The 21166-nt window shown below is 43.6% G+C and overlaps 1 protein-coding gene across 4 annotated transcripts in view; it reads right to left on the reverse strand.

Annotated features, from left to right (window-relative positions):
* Window positions 1-4484: 4484 nt before the first annotated feature.
* The window catches only part of LOC310795147 (deoxyribonuclease-1-like 2), a 59179-nt gene continuing 42497 nt past the window's right edge, over window positions 4485-21166 (reverse strand). For 3 of the 4 annotated variants that reach the window (XM_083657192.1, XM_083657191.1, XM_083657190.1), the window contains 6 exons: window positions 20126-20212; window positions 14386-14483; window positions 9878-9990; window positions 9554-9711; window positions 9032-9128; window positions 4488-8273 (listed from right to left, as the gene is read on the reverse strand). In XM_083657192.1, coding sequence (XP_083513318.1) covers window positions 8130-8273; window positions 9032-9128; window positions 9554-9711; window positions 9878-9990; window positions 14386-14483; window positions 20126-20212 — 697 coding nt within the window. In that variant the 3' untranslated portion in view covers window positions 4488-8129. Of the gene's footprint in view, window positions 8274-9031; window positions 9129-9553; window positions 9712-9877; window positions 9991-14385; window positions 14484-20125; window positions 20213-21166 lie in introns of all 4 variants that reach the window. The other variant, XM_083657193.1, reaches the window with a different exon arrangement.

Genomic DNA, 21166 nt, shown 5'->3' on the forward strand with positions numbered 1-21166 from the left:
GAGATAGAGGAGAGAGAGAGAAACTGTGAGATAGAGGAGAGAGAGAGAAACTGTCAGATAGAGGAGAGAGAGAGAAACTGTGAGATAGAGGAGAGAGAGAGAAACTGTCAGATAGAGGAGGGAGAGAGAAAGTGTCAGATAGAGGAGGGAGAGAGAAACTGTCAGATAGAGGAGAGAGAGAAACTGTCAGACACACACACACACACACACACACACACACACACACACACACACACACACACACTCTCTCTCTCACACACACACACACACACACACACACACACACACACACACACACACACACACACACACACACACACAGTTATGACAAGTCAAGACATAGAAAAGCTCGTCCATATGTTTAGATCACATGACAGGAAGCAGCTAGAAGTGAAAATCTGCCTCTAGAATTCTGACACAAACTAATCTGAACACAAAGCCTCAATTCTCAGCTCTCTGCATTGACTCCAGTGGTGAACGTGAACGCACACATGCAGGTTTGTGTGTGTGTGTGTGTGTGTGTCTAAAAACTCCCTTCACATGTCACTGGCTGCACCTTATGCTAACCTATAGATAGATAGATAGATAGATAGATAGATAGACAGATAGATGGAGACAGAGAGATAGACAGAGAGACACACAGAGCGATAGAGACACAGAGAGATAGATAGAGAGAACATGTGGTCACTGTTTGACAGGTGAGGTCAACAGAGATGCACTTCCTCCTACAATGTAAAACCTTTGAAGAAACAAGGAATATTTACTTCAATAAGTTCAACTCTGTAATTCCAGACTTCAAAGAACTGAATGAGCTCCAAATTAAAAGTAGTCCTAAGAGAAGGAGACAGGGCTCATCTGTCTGTCCAATATGTCTCAACATGCCACAACCTGAGGGACAGTGAGTGACCTATACACACACACACACACACACACACACACACACACACACACACACACACACACACACACACACACACATGGACACTGATGTGTCTCAATCTCAATGTTTCATAATTAATGTGTATTATGATTATGATTATTATTGCATTGTATGTATTGTTTTACTGTATTATTGTATTATTCATGAGGAGTGATGGTAATGTTGAATGTGATTGTTTCTTGATGCTTTGGCAATATTGTTGTTATGACATTCATGTCAATAAAGCTATTTGAATTTGAAAAATTTGAATTAGAGAGACACAGAGAGAGAGAGAGAGAGACACACACACAGAGAGAGAGAGAGAGAGAGAGATAGAGAGACACACAGAGAGAGATAGAGAGAGACAGAGAGACACACAGAGAGAGAGACAGAGATAGAGAGAGACAGAGACAGAGAGAGACACACAGAGAGAGACACACAGAGAGAGAGAGAGAGACAGAGACAGAAAGAGAGAAGGGCCATGGAGGAGGCTTGTGAGGCTTGTTGTTGTCTTTCTTATGTACAAACTGTTGTTTTCTTCATTGGACGTAAATACATGGAAATTATTTTTACTGTATTCTACGTTCTTTATCATATATTTTTTTAAATTACAATTACTTTTTTCACTCAGTTTCAATTTAATTTACTGCTGTACATTGAGGAATTAAACGTGTTGAAAATGTCTACATGTGTTGTGTCTTTACAGTTTTTCTCCAAACGTTTGAACACATTTCCAATAACTGTGGCTCAGTTTGTCAAAACTCTAAACTGAAAAGAGTTTGTCAAAACTCCACAAATCTCTTATAAAGTGACACAACACTCAAAACCATGTTCTCTCTTCTCAAAACAGATTCTTTCCACCAAAACAAAACACACAGCTATGATATGTTGATGTGTTACACAGCATCAACTACACACTGGTGTGATCAATTAAAACACTACCATCAAAATAGTCTTCATGTATGTTCTGGCTTCATGTTACATATTCAAATGCATACAATTGTGTGGAAATAGTTTCCTTTCCTCATTTTGGTAAAGTGTAGTGTTTTGCCCTAAAATAGCATTTACTGTTGATACAACACAAATGTGACCATAGGCATCATATAGAACCACATATCAATACATCTTCCTTTTTTCCAATAAGACAGAAGACTGTATAACTCATGGGCTATGTCCCTATAACTGGAAAGTAACATCAATTAACTGTGTAACTTGTAACTGAGCTATGACTGTATAGCTAGGAAGTATAATAGTTTTATTTAACCCAGCAACAAGCGGTCCAAATAGTATTACCAAACCTCCTGGATTGGCCAGGAGACACTCCGGTAGGCTAATAGCCTCTCGGGATGGAAAACATAATTCCCAGAGATGTTTCTATATGATTATAATGTAGCAGGTGGTACAAAGTAAGTAAAAAAAAAAGTGGTAAAAAGAAGCTGAACATGGTGGCACTGATCTGCATCTGATTGCATGCTCACTCTCCTTTTCATTGCTTTGTTTGAACAGACGAGGGACGTTACAGACACGGAGGATGAAAATGGTGAAATGACTCAAATTAGCGTGGAGGATGCCCCCTCAACTTACAAATCGATCGCAACAAAATATTGTTAAAATATCGTATCATATCTTTATCGTGAACCCAATATCGTGTATCGTATCGTATCGTGAACTGAGTGTATCGTGACACCCCTATTGACCCCTGATGGTATATGTGATTTTCTCTAAGGGCAGAGTTGTGGTTAGTTCAGAAATCCATCTACCTATTATACCGGCCTACCAAACCAATTACATGTTACAGCAATAACTCTTTTCTGTCTCCCTCTGATGTTATAATGAATTGGGTATAATCCTAGTATGAAGAGCTTCGGGTCTAGAGGTATTTGTATGGACAATATGTCGTGGAGTGGATACACCCTCTTACTGCGTCCCAAAACCTTTTGATTTGGCTACACTGCCAAAGACAGTGGAAAAGTGTGTCTTTGTATTTTCTGCACTTGAAACATACATCAGGAATGGCACCATTGTATTTGTGGATCTTTTCTGGAGTTACATAGATTCACATCAGCCAGTTATCCTGCAGCAAATTTAAGGCCAGAGTGAATTGTTTGACATTGCGCTTTGTCACATGCCTCCTCCCAGTCCTCTATGCCAGTGGTTCTCAAATGGGGGTGGCACGTTGGGTCTCTGCGAAAAGTTTTCAGGAAAATAAAAATAAAAACGTTTTTTTTTTGTTGCAAAAGCTTTATAGTTCAACGAAAATATTGTACGCTTTAAATCTAAAATGGTTCATGGATTACATTCTATTCTAACACACCTATCAATTTAAGTCAAGCACGTTACCGTGTAAACAATTAAGCTTAGCCCAAAATCACAAATCAGAATGAGGGGGTCCCCGGTAGATTTTCTATCATGTAAGGGGTCCTTGGGTGAAAAACATTTGAGAACCTCTGGTCTATGGTGATGTCTTCATCATCTAAGTCCTCTCTCCATGCTGCTCTATAGTGATGTCTTCATCATCTAAGTCCTCTCTCCATGGAAGAACCTCTGGTCTATGGTGATGTCTTCATCATCTAAGTCCTCTCTCCATGGAAGAACCTCTGGTCTATGGTGATGTCTTCATCATCTAAGTCCTCTCTCCATGGAAGAACCTCTGGTCTATGGTGATGTCTTCATCATCTAAGTCCTCTCTCCATGGAAGAACCTCTGGTCTATGGTGATGTCTTCATCATCTAAGTCCTCTCTCCATGGAAGACTCCAAGGACTGGTTATATATCCTAGAGATGATGCCCCTGCCCAAACACTACATCACCATTACCTCCTCTATTTTGACATATTGGGGATGGCTAGTGATTGACTTTGCTGTTTTCTGATGAAGTCTCTCTCTTGTAAGTAGGTGAACTGTTTGCAGGGTATGTTGTATGTATATATATATATATATATATATTATATTTATCAGCTACTTCTTCAAACATCATCTGTTCATCTGGTTTGTATAATCTATAAATCTTGTAATCCCTTTTCAGCCCAAGATTTAAAGATCACAGAAGCTCCCTGTGGGGAAAAGTCGTTCCAGGTTCTTAAATGTGAATATGTCCAAACAGAAGAGTGGATGCCGCAAACCAGAAGATGGGACTTTTTGTTTCGTAAACATACGAGTCCTCTTCAAAAGCATAATACGATCTATGCTGCAAGGAAGTGGTTTCTCTTCCTCGTTGGTGGTACAACAAGATGTTTTGCAGGAGCCAAAACTACATGTATAGGCCTACTGGTCACAGACTGTTGCAACCAAGTGTTGGTATTGAGACTACTAACTCCAGTGTGTGTGTGTATGTGTGTATGTGTGTGTGTGTGTGTGTGTGTTTGTGTGTGTGTGTGTGTGTGTGTGTGTGTCAGATTATTGCAATGTGATCACCCAAAATGCATGTTAACGCCAGGTGTAAATGAAATCAGGCTAACGTGGTCAAGCAATATCCGATTGTAATCTGATCACAGAAAAAACGCATGTCAGTGCCAGGTGTAAATGGCCTCCAAGACATCTCACAAATGTTATGCATCCAGTTTCAGGATTAAAAACTTTATTGAAATTTACAAACACAAAAACCAAACATACACACAAAATGTCTTAAAATAGCCCATTCATAAAACATTCCAAAACATGTGTTTCTGTACAGAGTATAAAATAGCATTTGTTGTTGTCAGTCTGCATCGTTTCCTGGTTAGAGTGGAAAGAGGAGACATGATGATGCCCATCAGATAGATTACTTCTCAACAGTAGCGGCTCCAGCCAATTGTGGCTGGGGGGGCTAAGGGGGGGCTTAAATATTTACAGCAGGGGCTAACTTTTTCTACATAAATAGACAGTGGTTCTCTTCTCAACCTGTGGTACAGGTACCACTGGTGGTACGCGGGGGCCCCTCCCTCTCATACATTCATATGGTGGTAATTTCTCAGGTACTTGTGTAAAAAAGTTGAGAACCACTAACATAAGAAATAATAATAATATGATTGATAGGGTGTGAATTAGGCTCTAATATTAGACAAGGAGGGCCCACTGCTTTTCCTTTGAGAGCCAAATCCCCAACCCAACATTATGCATGTAAGTGCTTCAATGAGCTGAAGACTGACTGTGTATTTAGCCCTATGTCACACTGTATGTTGAGACTGATGAGTCCAGTTACACAAGGCTATATGCAGCACACGCATTTAGATGGTAAATCAAGCAAAGCCCAGCAAGTTGGGCGGAGCCAGGCATGAAATCAACAGGGCAGAGGTGTTTACAGCATTCAATATCAAGCCAGAGGACAAACAAGTATGAGGAAAAGTTCATAATTGAAGTGGAAAACCACAAAATAATATATGACACAACACATCCTTTTTACAAGGACAACACCAAGCAAGCCCACCCCTCCTCTGCTTCTCCAGTTGGGAACAATGATCTTCTGCCTGTTTGTTGTTGTATTTATCCAACATACAAATTGTCTCGCTCGATTTCACCGTGAGAACCTGTCGGTCTCATCACTCCAGCTGTCTGGTGGAGCGGAGCCGCGACGTGCTCTGCACGCAGCCGGTTAGTGTTGGCGGAGCACAGAGCACGGAGTGAAACCGGAGAACAGCTGCAACGCAACGCAAATGCAACCAGTGCAATCCCGGCGTTATGTTCACATTCACACCACACGCATGAGCACGGCGGCCAAAAAACACAACAGCACAGTAGGCAACGCAGTCTTAACAAAGCCATTATGTATATATCAAATATAAATTCAATGCCCTGGGCTGGCAGGCAGCCTACCTGTTAATGCGCTCGATCCTAGAACCTGTGCTGTCCACTCCAGTCCAGTCCGTGTACAAAGCAAAATAAAGTATCTCCTTTGTGATAGCCATCAACATAAACGCTTGATCAATATAAAGGCGCGCGATACTAACGCTAGACGCTTGTTTTATGTCCATTTTCCGTAGATATTGACATGTCTTATGGAAGTTTAACTTCCGCGGTTACTTGAGAGACGCTTTGCCTTGGAGATGGAACAGGCCACTTTGAGCAGAGCAGAGGGGAGGTCCTTCTATCACACCATGCAATAATACGCGCCAGTATGGGGAGAACCCCTCTATAGAAAATGGGCCGGCCCGGTGCAGACAGCCACTGATGCTGTGTTCAAGGATGCTGGGAATTTTCACTTCTATGATGTATTAGCCTAGTTTAGTGTTATAAATTGTTTTTCTCCAAAGAAATTTCCAGGGGGGGCTTAGGGGGGGCTTGGCTAATTTCAGGGGGGGCTGAAGCCCCCCCTAGCCCCCCCCTGGCGCCGCGCATGCTTCTCAAATGTAATCTATTACAGATTACTGATTGACTGAAAATATACAGTATGTACAGCTGGCACTTTCACCTATTAAAGGCTCCTGAAGGAGGAAACTTGGAGCAGAACTGAGGAGGGTTCATGTTACAGCTGCTTTGTTCCTTCCTTGATTACCGTAAATTCCGCACTATAAGCCGCACCGGAGTATAAGCCGCAGCAGCAAAATTGCCTGTTTGTTACATATATAAGCCGCACCGGACTATAAGCCGCAGGTGTTTTAATGTTTTTTTTATTTTATTTTTTTTATTGTGTTTTAATGTTTAATTACCATATGTAAGGGTTCATGCACAGAGGGGATTGTCGGGAAAGAGATGGCTGTTTGAGGAAGCTCCCATTTATTAACATTTCAACAAAACAACATAACACAACACCACCTCTGTTGTGTTATGTTATGTTATGTTATGTTGTTAAAAGAGGGCAAGAGAGGAAATTAAAACAGAAGTGGATTTATAGTTAGAAAGAGTGCTAAAAAAGAGAGATTTTTTTTTTTTTTTTTTTGAAAAAATCCATAGATAAGCCGCACCGTTATATAAGCCGCAGGGCCAAAAAACGGGGGAAAAGCCGCGGCTTATAGTCCGAAATTTACGGTAATCGCTATAGCGGAGCTTCACACGCGCAGTCGCCCGCTGAACAGTGGAGCAATTGTGTGGCACGCGATGCGCCGCAGCGCCTCGTTATAGTAGTGAGATATTGGGGATTTCTTCACAGCATCAATATTGTCATCGTCATCGATCATGATCATGTGACAATCCTATGAAGTCTTTTCAGAAGTCTTGGTATTTGATGGAATTTGTCAGTGAGGCCGACGCTCAGAATGTTAAATGTGAACATGTGGCCGGCACACATGGTGCCTGCTGTCATCAGTTTGTTTCAATTCAAAGCGTCTGCTGCTTGGTTTGTGTTGCTAGGCAACAGGAAGGATGCTCAGTCCAACATGTTTCCAGGCTGATGATTATAATATAATTATAATAATAATATGATAATATTATAATATAATATATAAATACATTTTCACCGGACTTGGTGAACCAGCATATTTTTAATTTGTCGGACTTTGATGAATTATAATAACGAAACTCAGCAGCGGCCATGGTTCACCCTCATTTCAATCCGGGAGGGGTGGATGCTATCTGAAAACGCACGCATTGCGGGCCTTCTGAACGGCGATATTGCGCGATCTGTGTGTGAAAGTGGCTCCTGACTCCGTTTGCTTTCCCTGCTGTGAGAAGAACAACAGTCTGCTGATGTCCAGCAGAGCCTACAAGCTGATCACTCAGTGTCCACACTCAGTGTCCACACTCTGTGCAGTACCTGACGTTTAAAGACGTTTAAAAATGTTTAGCGTTTGCATCGGTAAAACTAGTAAAACTACACCACTCAGAAAGTCCAAAATGCTTGATCGTCACTTAACCCATTGATACCTGATGCAGCATTTGTGTGTGTATCCCTTTAAGACCGGTCTTAAAGGGATACACACACAAATGCTGCATCAGGTATCAATGGGTTAACTCCGGTAGCTACATTCCAGGCACCTTCAAGGATAGTTCCAGGAAGTACGTGGCGGGCCGTTGGAAGGCATAAAATATGCGATAATAAAGCTGATAATATACAATTTGAATCTTTAAAACATCTTATACCCTTTTAAAAGTAGCCTACATCACAAACGGTCCATTCTGCCGTTTAATCCAGAACCTTTCTTCTAGGAATGGTTGTGACGTAAAAATAAATAAAAATAAGGTCCATTGGAGTGAAAGGAGATGACATAACTCTTACTATCTCTATGGCTCTGCTCTATCTAAACCACCTATAGCAGAGTCAACCAGAAGATCTCAGAGCAGACAGACAGGAGCGGACGATCACAGAGCAGACAGACAGGAGCGGACGATCACAGAGAGGCTGAGGAGGAGCAGGAGGGGCGGGGCCTGAGGGAGGTGGCCGGAGCCAGGGATGGAGCACTTGAGCTCCGCCTCCACAGGGAAGTGATCGCTCACCTTGAGCACCTGGCAGACAGAAGCAACAGAGCTCAGAGTTAGACAGACAGAAGAAGGTAAGTATAGACCAAATCAGCGGGATGTTTACATTTACTTCCGGGTACCACTGAGGTCCACACATTATAATGGCGGTGGACGGCACAAACTGACGTGTTGAAGACAAAAACAGACAAAGAAGACAAAAATGGTTCGTCCGTGTTGTGTTGTTGTTTAATATCATTCATAACAACACTTTCACTAACGTTAGTGGAGACCAGACTAGCTAATTTACCTGTTGGACCAGACCAGAGTAGTCTTGACGCTAAATTAAATTAACGTGGCGTCAGTAGCTCTGTTTGTAACGTTAACGTAACCTCGCGTCACGAGGCTCTTCTACGTTAACGAGTCTGCAAAACAGCGAGTTTGACAGACAAACAAACGTTATTAGCTAGCTAACACTACATAAAACAAACACAGAAGAAAGGCTAGATACGTCGGACAAGCATGTTTACCAACCGTTTAACCATTTAAATTGAAAGTAGTCGGCCGAAAACAACGAGAGGGTTTGACAGCATTTATTTGACAACACGCACATTTAAACCTGCCGCCTTCCCCAAGTGGTACCCGGAAGTAAATTTGTTTACATGGTGACGTCACGGTGATTTGGTCTATAGGATGATGGAGAGAGACACACAGACACCTGGCAGACAGAAGCAACAGAGCTCAGAGTTAGACAGACAGAAGGTAAGTATAGGACGATGGAGAGAGACACACAGACAGAGTCGTACCCGTTCCCTGGACAGTTTGAACTCCTGGGCGAAGTTGAAGACTTGAGCCGAATATGGCCTGATGCTCTTCAGGAAGGGCTGACCGCGCACCACGATCCTGACGCACGCACGCACGCACACACACACACACACACACACACACACACACACACACACACACACACACACACACACACACACGTTTCCTGGTTGAGTTTCGGCAAGTAAAACAACTTGTTTGAGGTTAGGGTTATGGTTTGAGTGAGGTTTAAATAACAACAAAAACATTACAAGTGACTTTGGACACAGTCTGAGTTCTGTTGGACGACCCTGCATGTCCAGAAAGGACTAAAACAGGTTCCTTTAGACTTGGCATAGTGACGGCACAGGACTTGAGAAATCCATCTTCCACTGCTGAGGTCACCTCCGTGCGGGGGCCCGCCATTTTGTCTGCGCCCCTCTGTTTGTTTCCTGCATGTCTCCATTCTCTCTCTCTCTCTCTCTCACACACACACACACACACACACACACACACACACACACCTGTCGTAGGGACAGTTGGTGATGTCACCGACAGTGGTGTCCACTTTGTCTCCGATCAGCCAATAGAAGCCCTTCTCGGTAAACAGTCTGATCCGCTTCCTGTCGGCCCGGGTCATGTGGGCGCAGCCGGCGTTGAAGTCTCCCAGGAACATCACATTCTGCACGCACACGCACACACACACACACACACACACACACACACACAAATCATTATTCAATGTTGCATTCACATCATATCGTAATCACTGATGAAGAAATACTGCTGCTGAGAAAAGCGTTAAGCTCCAGGCCGCTTCCCTCCTCATCCACTTCCTGCTTCCTCACCGTGGTGTTCCACTTCCTGCTGACTTCCTGGTAGACGTCGTACAGCCGGTCGATCTCCTGCACGGCATGCTGGGCCGCCGTGTGCAGCGGGACCAGCACAAAGTCCTTCATTACTGCTCAGAGAGAGAGAGAGAGGGGGGGGGGGGGGGAGTGGGAGGAGCCAGGGAGAGAGGGAAGAGTGGGAGGAGCCAGGGAGAGAGGGAAGAGTGGGAGGAGCCAGGGAGAGAGGGAAGGATGACATCATTACTAGGGGCGGGATGATACATGGATATAGATTGATATATCGATACATCATCGGTATCGTATCGTGTATCGATCAAAAGTGAAAACCTCAATATATATATCGCCATATGGCCATATACACCTTCTAAATCCAAGGTGATGAAGCATAGATTTGCACGGCTTATGTTCATGATTGAAAGGTAGGGGTGTCACGATACACTCAGTTCACGATACGATACACGATATTGGGTTCACAATAACGATACGATACGATATTTTATTTTTTGCAATCGATTTGTAAGTTGAGGGGGCATCCTCCACGCTAATTTGAGTCATTTCACCATTTTCATCCTCCGCAGATGCAGATCAGTGCCACCATGTTCAGCTTCTTTTTCTCGCGATATGAGATTTCATCTCAACGATACATATTGTCACGTTTTGATATCGCGATATATCGTGGGACAATATATTGTGACATCCCTATTCAAAGGTCATCAAGGGCTGTTTAAGTTAACCGATCAAAATCATTTGCACATAAACATGAGAAATGTCGCACTTCATCGTGAACAACAGATCTATTGTGTTTCATTTAAAAGTCTGGAAGAGCTCAGAAATAAAATAGTCAAATCACATTTTAGTTGCTTTTTGTGAGTTGATATCATTGTGTTTAATTGGGCACACTGTATGATATCATCTGATATTGATCACAGGCCTATGAATCGAATCGAAATTGTATCGTAGCAGACTTTGTGATATCAGCAAATATCGTATTGTTGTCCAAAGGATCGATAGAGGATTGGATGGGGATGAATGGAGACATTACCTGTCTTGGGTATTACAATCCTGCCCATAAGCACAGTGAAGAACGCCCCCTAGTGCTTCACTCCTATAGTGCATGCACAGTATGGGTTTATTTATGAGAACAGCTGCAACTATAAAGACGACCTGACCAGAAACGACCTGTTGAATTGTCTCCACTGACCTAATAATAACTGGATGTATCCAGGAATATAGCAGAGGATGAACCAACCTAAACTCAACTGACCCTTTTTATGTGAGCAACAAACTTTACTCTGTGTATTCTATGTATTTTTTCAGGCTATTACCTGTGTGATGTCTGTCAACTGTATTAATCATGTTTGGATGCGAGATTTTATCAACTTCAGCAGAGAAAAAATAAATAAAACAGCTCGCACACTGCATGGGCTCCAGTGAATTAATTGTATTGCACCGTTGGTGAAGTTTCGAGCAGACTGCTCTTCCTCAGACAAAAGGACAGAGTGAGACGCCATCTTAAAGCCCCAATCAGTCACTTTTTCACCTTAATAGAACAGCTTTTTAGTCATTGAGGATGGTAGAGTGACTTGTAACAGGGAGAATGTCACCTCTATTGGTCACACAGCGCCCTCTAAAGGCCTCTCCTGGGACTAAAGCTGTGTTCACACCGAGATATTTATTTTTCTCTCTGTCGCGCGATTCAACCCTTTGGAATCACTCTGTCGCTCTGTTTAAATCGCTCGTCAACAGGCACAATAATTGACGGACATCTGGGGGCTATAACGTTATGCAATATGATATTTGTCCACTACGAGCCACCGTAGTTGTTTACAAGCTAAGCCTATCAACGTGCCCCTAACGCAAGCTCTATACCGGTAGTACAGACTTCACTTCATGTCAGCTGTCAGCCTGTCAATGTGGTTTGTTGCCACACAATAAACCAGCGGTTTGTTCCAAGCCAGTGTGATCCTTGACTCACTCTCACACGGCAGCCAATCAGCGTTGAACAGCGAGCGACTGATGCCAGCGTAATTTTGCTCGAGTTGGGATATTTCATCTCGGGCGACGAGCAAATTTTCTCCCTATCGCTCTGTCTCTGTCGCTCGGACGCCCAGCGATTTTTCTCCATGGCGAATATACGCTCAATCGCTCGTTTGCATTGACTTTGTATGTAAACTCGATGCCAGCGAAAAACTTTAATAGGTCAGTGTGAACGCAGCTTAAGCAGTTTGGTGCCAGCGTCCCGGTGGCAAGATGCATGCATGCGCTGTACAGCGGGAGTGTTTTGTTCTTGAAAACAAGGAAGTAACTCGGTGCGGATTTGCTACGAAAATGACGTTTCACGTAACTATGGATTATTATTTTCTCACGTGCTGAGTACCCGATGTCACAACATGTACATAGAGCTTTCTGCCGCTGTGTTTTGTTGACTTTGAACGGCGATATCGATATTGATATCGATGCTATTGCACCCAGAGGGCGCAGTTTCTCCAATAACAAAACTTTGAAAAGTTGCTGAATGGGGCTTTAAATACCCACATGGCCCAGTCACATGACTCAGTCACGTGAGTTGACAGTCATGTGACAGAGTGGAGTATAACAAAGCAGGAACATACAATATAACCATGCAGTACAAAGTGACATCAATATACATGTGAAATAAATGCAACACTAATGGTGCCAAATCAAGTGGAGAGAGAAGAGAAGAAATCTGTCTCCACAAAACACACAATCCCTGATGCAGAGATGTGTGCACAGACAAACAAGCTAACTGCTCAGTACATGTTGTCATTTAAACCAGGGGTTCCCAACCTTTTTTGTGCCAAAGACCGGTAGATAGATGGAAAAAAAAAGTTGCGGACCCGGTTGTCAATTTTAATGGTTTTAGTTACATACTGTATATTACTCACCAGGTGGCGATCAGGGTAAATAACAGCCTTTTGTGTTGTACTGTATGTAGCATACAGTATTTATGTTTTTGTTTCAACTACAAACATAAATAAATGCCCGGTACCAAATGTGTTGCGGCCCGGTACTGGTCCGTGGCCCGGTGGTTGGGGACCACTGATCTAAGCAACAAGCAGTACATCATCAATGTCAGGGACGCTCATTAATGCACATTAATGCTATTTTTAGTAATGAGTTCCAACATTGGATCAATACAATGGATAAATGTCCTGCACAGGAAATACAAACAAAACAGATCTACATACATAGAATAATAGGAGGAAAACGCTCTGTAGTGTCGCTCCAAAACCACCGTCAGGCTTGTAGGTCGTCATAAAGAATGTGTGTCCTACACACGGTGCTATATAAACAGCCAAAAAGCACAGGCACAGACTCTAGCTGTGTCCCAATTCAGGGGCTGCAGTCCACCAAGGCTAGATTTGAAGACCGATTGCGTCATTGCGCGCGACCTAGGCTGTCCCATTTCAAAGGCTCCTTCAAATGCAGCCGACAAATGCAGCCTCCTTTTCTCAAAACTTGAGGATGCAAGTGTTCTGTCCTTCGTGGCCTTTGTGGCATTCAAGATCTCGCGAGAATCCGCGAGAGGTTTGCAAGGCTGAAAATTCTGAAATCGCCGCCATCTTTTCATACAGGCAACAGGTAAGATCTTACAATCCTCGTTTGCAAATTCCTTACTAAATGCACTTCTGTCAACTTTAGAGGTGATTAACCGAGGCTTAGATTATTGTAGATCTCATATTTGTCAGTATTGTGAAAAAATGTGACGTGTTTCTTTTGTAAAGAGCTCAAGAGCGTGGCTCGTGAGCATTCCACTAGACTGCCATGTCACTCCGTGCAGCAGGAGCTACCGCTGCTGACGGCCGTCCAAGAGGCTTGTCTCCCGGGTTGCCTGGTTCCATGTAACACAGCCCTAGCTGGCTATCCGTATCCAGCGCCGCCCGGTCTGCTCACTGCAACTGGAAAGCCCCAGTTAATTTCATACCACGGTCATTCTGTAGATTCATTTGAGAACATATAAGTAGCGGGGGGGGGGGGCTGCGTTGGCTGTTGTTGGTGATGCAATTTCGCTTCAGCCTTTTCCCCCCTCCATCTCATCGGACCAGTTGTATTAGGCTACCATTTTTCCTCTGTCGCGCTCACTGCATTGACCGCAGCCAGCAACGTGTTGCCACTAATTTTCTTTTGAATTGATAATCAGGCTCGTTTACATATATGCGTTGTAACTTCATGTTGTGATTTGCATTGACCATTGGTTAGACGACTGAAGGCTGCGCACTCCCCTGACTGGTCCGCGGAGGACAGACCTCTGTAGGCCGCGGCCGACGAAGGCCGTGGCCGCTGAATTGGGACACAGCGTCTCTGTCATGTCAGCTCTGTCTGTACCTGTGCTTTCTGATTGGCTGATGAATCCCCCCTACACATTCATTAATCCCTCCCCCCATTCTCTTTTCCTCCCTCGTCCCTTCTGCTCTGATTGGTTTATGGGGAGAAATGATTTCATTGGCTGAGAAAAGACACGTCAGCTTCTTAGTTCCACTGACCTGTTTTATCGCTGTGGAAGCGAACGGCGAACGGCTCTCTGACAAACGACTGCTTCTTCTGGTACTGATGCTGTCCTGTGAGCTGTGCTGTCTCCTTCCTGTCAGGAGTCACAACAGATGCTGCTCAACAAACATCACTCACTGTCTCTATATAGGATATATACACGATCCAGTGTGTAGCAGTCACATTACTACGTCGTAGACTAGGACTAGGACGGAAGTTATCAATGTTTATTATCATTTATTAATTTTAGCTTGTATTATATTTTATTTGTTTCTGAATACTGAGCCACAATTCACTCCATAGGCTGACTGTCATCTGTGAAAAAGCTGGAGGAAGAAGTAGAATACATTTCTAAAAGAACACTTTAGAGCTGCAACCATTAGCTGCTTCATCTGTTGATCGACAGAAAGTTACTCGCCTCATCATCAACCTTCACTCATGGCCCACTTGAAAATCTCAAATTTTTTCGCAGCCCACCTCTGAGCATAAACCGCTAATTAACGAATAATTGATTACAAATTAAATAATGGTATCATTGAACAATGGAGAAATACGTTCTGATACATAATGATGATTACTTTTTTTTCCACAAAGATCGTCATGTTTTGCAAATGATTTGCTGGCCCACTTGGTTGTGAATGGCTGGTTTACACTCATTTTGAAGACAAAAAACAACAACACTCAAATTCTCCTATTCCAGCTTCGTAAATGTGACTATTTTCTGCTTTCTTTAGTCTCCTATGACAGTAAAGTGATTGTCTTTGTGTTGTGGACCGCTGGTCAGGACAAAAGAAGACCTATGACAGTAAAGTGATTGTCTTTGGGTTGTGGACCGCTGGTCAGGACAAAAGAAGACATATGACAGTAAAGTGATTGTCTTTGGGTTGTGGACGGCTGGTCAGGACAAAAGAAGACATATGACAGTAAAGTGATTGTCTTTGGGTTGTGGACGGCTGGTCAGGACAAAAGAAGACATATGACAGTAAAGTGATTGTCTTTGGGTTGTGGATGGCTGGTCAGGACAAAAGAAGACATATGACAGTAAAGTGATTGTCTTTGGGTTGTGGACGGCTGGTCAGGACAAAAGAAGACATATGACAGTAAAGTGATTGTCTTTGGGTTGTGGACCTCTGGTCAGGACAAAAGAAGACATATGACAGTAAAGTGATTGTCTTTGGGTTGTGGACCGCTGGTCAGGACAAAAGAAGACATATGACAGTAAAGTGATTGTCTTTGGGTTGTGGACCGCTGGTCAGGACAAAAGAAGACATATGACAGTAAAGTGATTGTCTTTGGGTTGTGGACCGCTGGTCAGGACAAAAGAAGACATATGACAGTAAAGTGATTGTCTTTGGGTTGTGGACTGCTGGTCAGGACAAAAGAAGACATATGACAGTAAAGTGATTGTCTTTGGGTTGTGGACGGCTGGTCAGGACAAAAGAAGACATATGACAGTAAAGTGATTGTCTTTGGGTTGTGGACCGCTGGTCAGGACAAAAGAAGACATATGACAGTAAAGTGATTGTCTTTGGGTTGTGGACCGCTGGTCAGGTCTATGACAGTAAAGTGATTGTCTTTGGGTTGTGGACCGCTGGTCAGGACAAAAGAAGACATATGACAGTAAAGTGATTGTCTTTGGGTTGTGGACGGCTGGTCAGGACAAAAGAAGACATATGACAGTAAAGTGATTGTCTTTGGGTTGTGGACCGCTGGTCAGGACAAAAGAAGACATATGACAGTAAAGTGATTGTCTTTGGGTTGTGGACGGCTGGTCAGGACAAAAGAGGACCTATGACAGTAAAGTGATTGTCTTTGGGTTGTGGACGGCTGGTCAGGACAAAAGAAGACATATGACAGTAAAGTGATTGTCTTTGGGTTGTGGACCGCTGGTCAGGACAAAAGAAGACATATGACAGTAAAGTGATTGTCTTTGGGTTGTGGACGGCTGGTCAGGACAAAAGAAGACATATGACAGTAAAGTGATTGTCTTTGGGTTGTGGAGCGCTGGTCAGGACAAAAGAAGACATATGACAGTAAAGTGATTGTCTTTGGGTTGTGGACCGCTGGCAAGGACAAAAGAAGACATATGACAGTAAAGTGATTGTCTTTGGGTTGTGGACGGCTGGTCAGGACAAAAGAAGACCTATGACAGTAAAGTGATTGTCTTTGGGTTGTGGACCGCTGGTCAGGACAAAAGAAGACCTATGACAGTAAAGTGATTGTCTTTGGGTTGTGGACCGCTGGTCAGGACAAAAGAAGACCTATGACAGTAAAGTGATTGTCTTTGGGTTGTGGACCGCTGGTCAGGACAAAAGAAGACCTATGACAGTAAAGTGATTGTCTTTGGGTTGTGGACGGCTGGTCAGGACAAAAGAAGACATATGACAGTAAAGTGATTGTCTTTGGGTTGTGGACCGCTGGTCAGGACAAAAGACAGTAAAGTGATTGTCTTTGGGTTGTGGACCGCTGGTCAGGACAAAAGAAGACATATGACAGTAAAGTGATTGTCTTTGGGTTGTGGACGGCTGGTCAGGACAAAAGAAGACATATGACAGTAAAGTGATTGTCTTTGGGTTGTGGACCGCTGGTCAGGACAAAAGAAGACATATGACAGTAAAGTGATTGTCTTTGGGTTGTGGACGCTGGTCAGGACAAAAGAAGACCTATGACAGTAAAGTGATTGTCTTTGGGTTGTGGACGCTGGTCAGGACAAAAGAAGACCTATGACAGTAAAGTGATTGTCTTTGGGTTGTGGACGCTGGTCAGGACAAAAGAAGACCTATGACAGTAAAGTGATTGTCTTTGGGTTGTGGACCGCTGGTCAGGACAAAAGAAGACATATGACAGTAAAGTGATTGTCTTTGGGTTGTGGACGCTGGTCAGGACAAAAGAAGACATATGACAGTAAAGTGATTGTCTTTGGGTTGTGGACCGCTGGTCAGGACAAAAGACAGTAAAGTGATTGTCTTTGGGTTGTGGACCGCTGGTCAGGACAAAAGACAGTAAAGTGATTGTCTTTGGGTTGTGGACCGCTGGTCAGGACAAAAGAAGACATATGACAGTAAAGTGATTGTCTTTGGGTTGTGGACGGCTGGTCAGGACAAAAGAAGACCTATGACAGTAAAGTGATTGTCTTTGGGTTGTGGACCGCTGGTCAGGACAAAAGAAGACATATGACAGTAAAGTGATTGTCTTTGGGTTGTGGACCGCTGGTCAGGACAAAAGAAGACATATGACAGTAAAGTGATTGTCTTTGGGTTGTGGACCGCTGGTCAGGACAAAAGAAGACATATGACAGTAAAGTGATTGTCTTTGGGTTGTGGACGCTGGTCAGGACAAAAGAAGACATATGACAGTAAAGTGATTGTCTTTGGGTTGTGGACCTCTGGTCAGGACAAAAGAAGACATATGACAGTAAAGTGATTGTCTTTGGGTTGTGGACCGCTGGTCAGGACAAAAGAAGACATATGACAGTAAAGTGATTGTCTTTGGGTTGTGGACCGCTGGTCAGGACAAAAGAAGACATATGACAGTAAAGTGATTGTCTTTGGGTTGTGGACCGCTGGTCAGGACAAAAGAAGACATATGACAGTAAAGTGATTGTCTTTGGGTTGTGGACCGCTGGTCAGGACAAAAGAAGACATATGACAGTAAAGTGATTGTCTTTGGGTTGTGGACCGCTGGTCAGGACAAAAGAAGACATATGACAGTAAAGTGATTGTCTTTGGGTTGTGGACGCTGGTCAGGACAAAAGAAGACATATGACAGTAAAGTGATTGTCTTTGGGTTGTGGACCGCTGGTCAGGACAAAAGAAGACATATGACAGTAAAGTGATTGTCTTTGGGTTGTGGACCGCTGGTCAGGACAAAAGAAGACATATGACAGTAAAGTGATTGTCTTTGGGTTGTGGACCGCTGGTCAGGACAAAAGAAGACATATGACAGTAAAGTGATTGTCTTTGGGTTGTGGACCGCTGGTCAGGACAAAAGAAGACATATGACAGTAAAGTGATTGTCTTTGGGTTGTGGACCGCTGGTCAGGACAAAAGAAGACCTATGACAGTAAAGTGATTGTCTTTGGGTTGTGGACGCTGGTCAGGACAAAAGAAGACATATGACAGTAAAGTGATTGTCTTTGGGTTGTGGACCGCTGGTCAGGACAAAAGAAGACATATGACAGTAAAGTGATTGTCTTTGGGTTGTGGACGCTGGTCAGGACAAAAGAAGACATATGACAGTAAAGTGATTGTCTTTGGGTTGTGGACCGCTGGTCAGGACAAAAGAAGACATATGACAGTAAAGTGATTGTCTTTGGGGTGTGGACCGCTGGTCAGGACAAAAGAAGACCTATGACAGTAAAGTGATTGTCTTTGGGTTGTGGACCGCTGGTCAGGACAAAAGAAGACATATGACAGTAAAGTGATTGTCTTTGGGTTGTGGACCTCTGGTCAGGACAAAAGAAGACATATGACAGTAAAGTGATTGTCTTTGGGTTGTGGACGCTGGTCAGGACAAAAGAAGACATATGACAGTAAAGTGATTGTCTTTGGGTTGTGGACCGCTGGTCAGGACAAAAGAAGACCTATGACAGTAAAGTGATTGTCTTTGGGTTGTGGACCGCTGGTCAGGACAAAAGAAGACATATGACAGTAAAGTGATTGTCTTTGGGTTGTGGACCTCTGGTCAGGACAAAAGAAGACATATGACAGTAAAGTGATTGTCTTTGGGTTGTGGACTGCTGGTCAGGACAAAAGACAGTAAAGTGATTGTCTTTGGGTTGTGGACCGCTGGTCAGGACAAAAGACAGTAAAGTGATTGTCTTTGGGTTGTGGACCGCTGGTCAGGACAAAAGAAGACATATGACAGTAAAGTGATTGTCTTTGGGTTGTGGAGCGCTGGTCAGGACAAAAGAAGACATATGACAGTAAAGTGATTGTCTTTGGGTTGTGGACCGCTGGTCAGGACAAAAGAAGACATTTGAGGACGTCATCTTGGGCTTTTGGAAAAAAGTGATCAACATTTTTCACCATTTTGGACACTTTATAAACCAAATGACTAAGTGATTAGTCGAGAAAATACATTAAATCAAGAAGTAAATGTTAGCTGCAGCCCTACAACACAGATCAGATACGATGTTAGCTGCAGCCCTACAACACAGATGAGATACGATGTTAGCTGCAGCCCTACAACACAGATGAGATACGATGTTAGCTGCAGCCCTACAACACAGATCAGATACGATGTTGGCTGCAGCCCTACAACACAGATCAGATACGAGCAGTGAATCAGAACCCAGCCAGAAGGTGTGCAGGGTGAACAAAGGACATGCCAGGGACATTGGACTATAGAGAGCGCTCAGCTTCCAGGCTCTGTCAATACTATGAAATGATAGACTTCTCTGGACTCCTAAAGCTAAATGTCTCTGGCTATAGTATCAGCAGAGACATTTAGGACTCCTAAAGCTAAATGTCTCTGGCTATAGTATCAGCAGAGACATTTAGTCTCTGGCTATAGTATCAGCAGAGACATTTACGGCACCGGAAGAGGCAAGTGACTGGAAGTTGATCTGTCTCTATAGTCCAGACTGCAGAGCATCTAGGAGGCTGGAGAGACCAGTTTGTATTGATGCAGTGGAGTGGAGTGCCGTGCAGTACAGCGCAGGACAGTACAGGGCAGGACAGTACAGGACAGTGCGGTACAGGACAGGACAGTACAGGACAGTGTGACGTCTCTTACCTGTAGATGAAAACATACTGCTGCATGTCGTCGGCTGCGTTTCCCAGACTGTCACTGGACACTGACATGTAGTGGTACGGGTCATACCTCAACAGAACACATACACAGATCTATGATCAAAACACAGCACTCCAAACACAGGCAGCAGCCATTACAGCAACAGACACGAACGCACGCACACGCATGCACATGCACGCACACACACACACACACACACACACAAAACACCTTCCCTACACTGTAAAAAGTTGAGTTTCATCGTTGGTTCTTCTGAGATTCAAGAGGAACCTATAAGCTCCTTCGGACTTCATCAATAAACGAAAGGGTTCCTCAAAGGAGCGCCAAGCGTTAGGTTGTGGAAGTATATTAACTCCGGGGGGTCATTGGTGGGAGGGGTGTGGTTTCTGTGAGAGGGGAGGGGGCCCACATGGGAACTCCCCAGGCCTGCAGGAAACATGGGAACTCCCCCTGCAGGCCTGCAGGAAACATGGGAACAGATGGAGAATGTGCTATTGAATTTGGGTTGAAGAGATGGGGAAACTTACTGGGAGAAACAAGTGGGACGGCCGTTTGCCAGGGCAGGGCGACCTCAGTAGTGATTGTTGAATGGCGGCCAGGGCAAAAAGGAGGCTTGTTAATTTCCTTCCTCTTTCCAGAATTTCCTTCGGGATTAATAATCTATCTATCTATCTATCTATCTATCTATCTATCTATCTATCTATCTATCTATCTATCTATCTATATACAGTATCTATCTATCTATCTATCTATCCAGCCATCTATCTATCTATCTATCTATCTATCTATCTATCTATCTATCTATCTATCTATCTATCCATCCATCTATTCTGTGACGTGCATGAGTTTGATCAAAAAGGGGGACTCTGTGTGTGTGGGGTGGGCAGTCCTTTTCGAGAAAATCAGACTCCAATGGTTTATTCTGGCTCTATGATAATAAACCAGGGCAGCTGATCTGGGCTCGTGTATCTTCATTTGACCCATGGGTTTTCCAAAGTAACAGTGAGCCCAGTTTCTGATTGG

Source organism: Poromitra crassiceps, assembly GCF_964638095.1.
Source record: "Poromitra crassiceps genome assembly, chromosome: 20".
In the NCBI taxonomy this organism is placed as follows: domain Eukaryota; kingdom Metazoa; phylum Chordata; class Actinopteri; order Beryciformes; family Melamphaidae; genus Poromitra; species Poromitra crassiceps.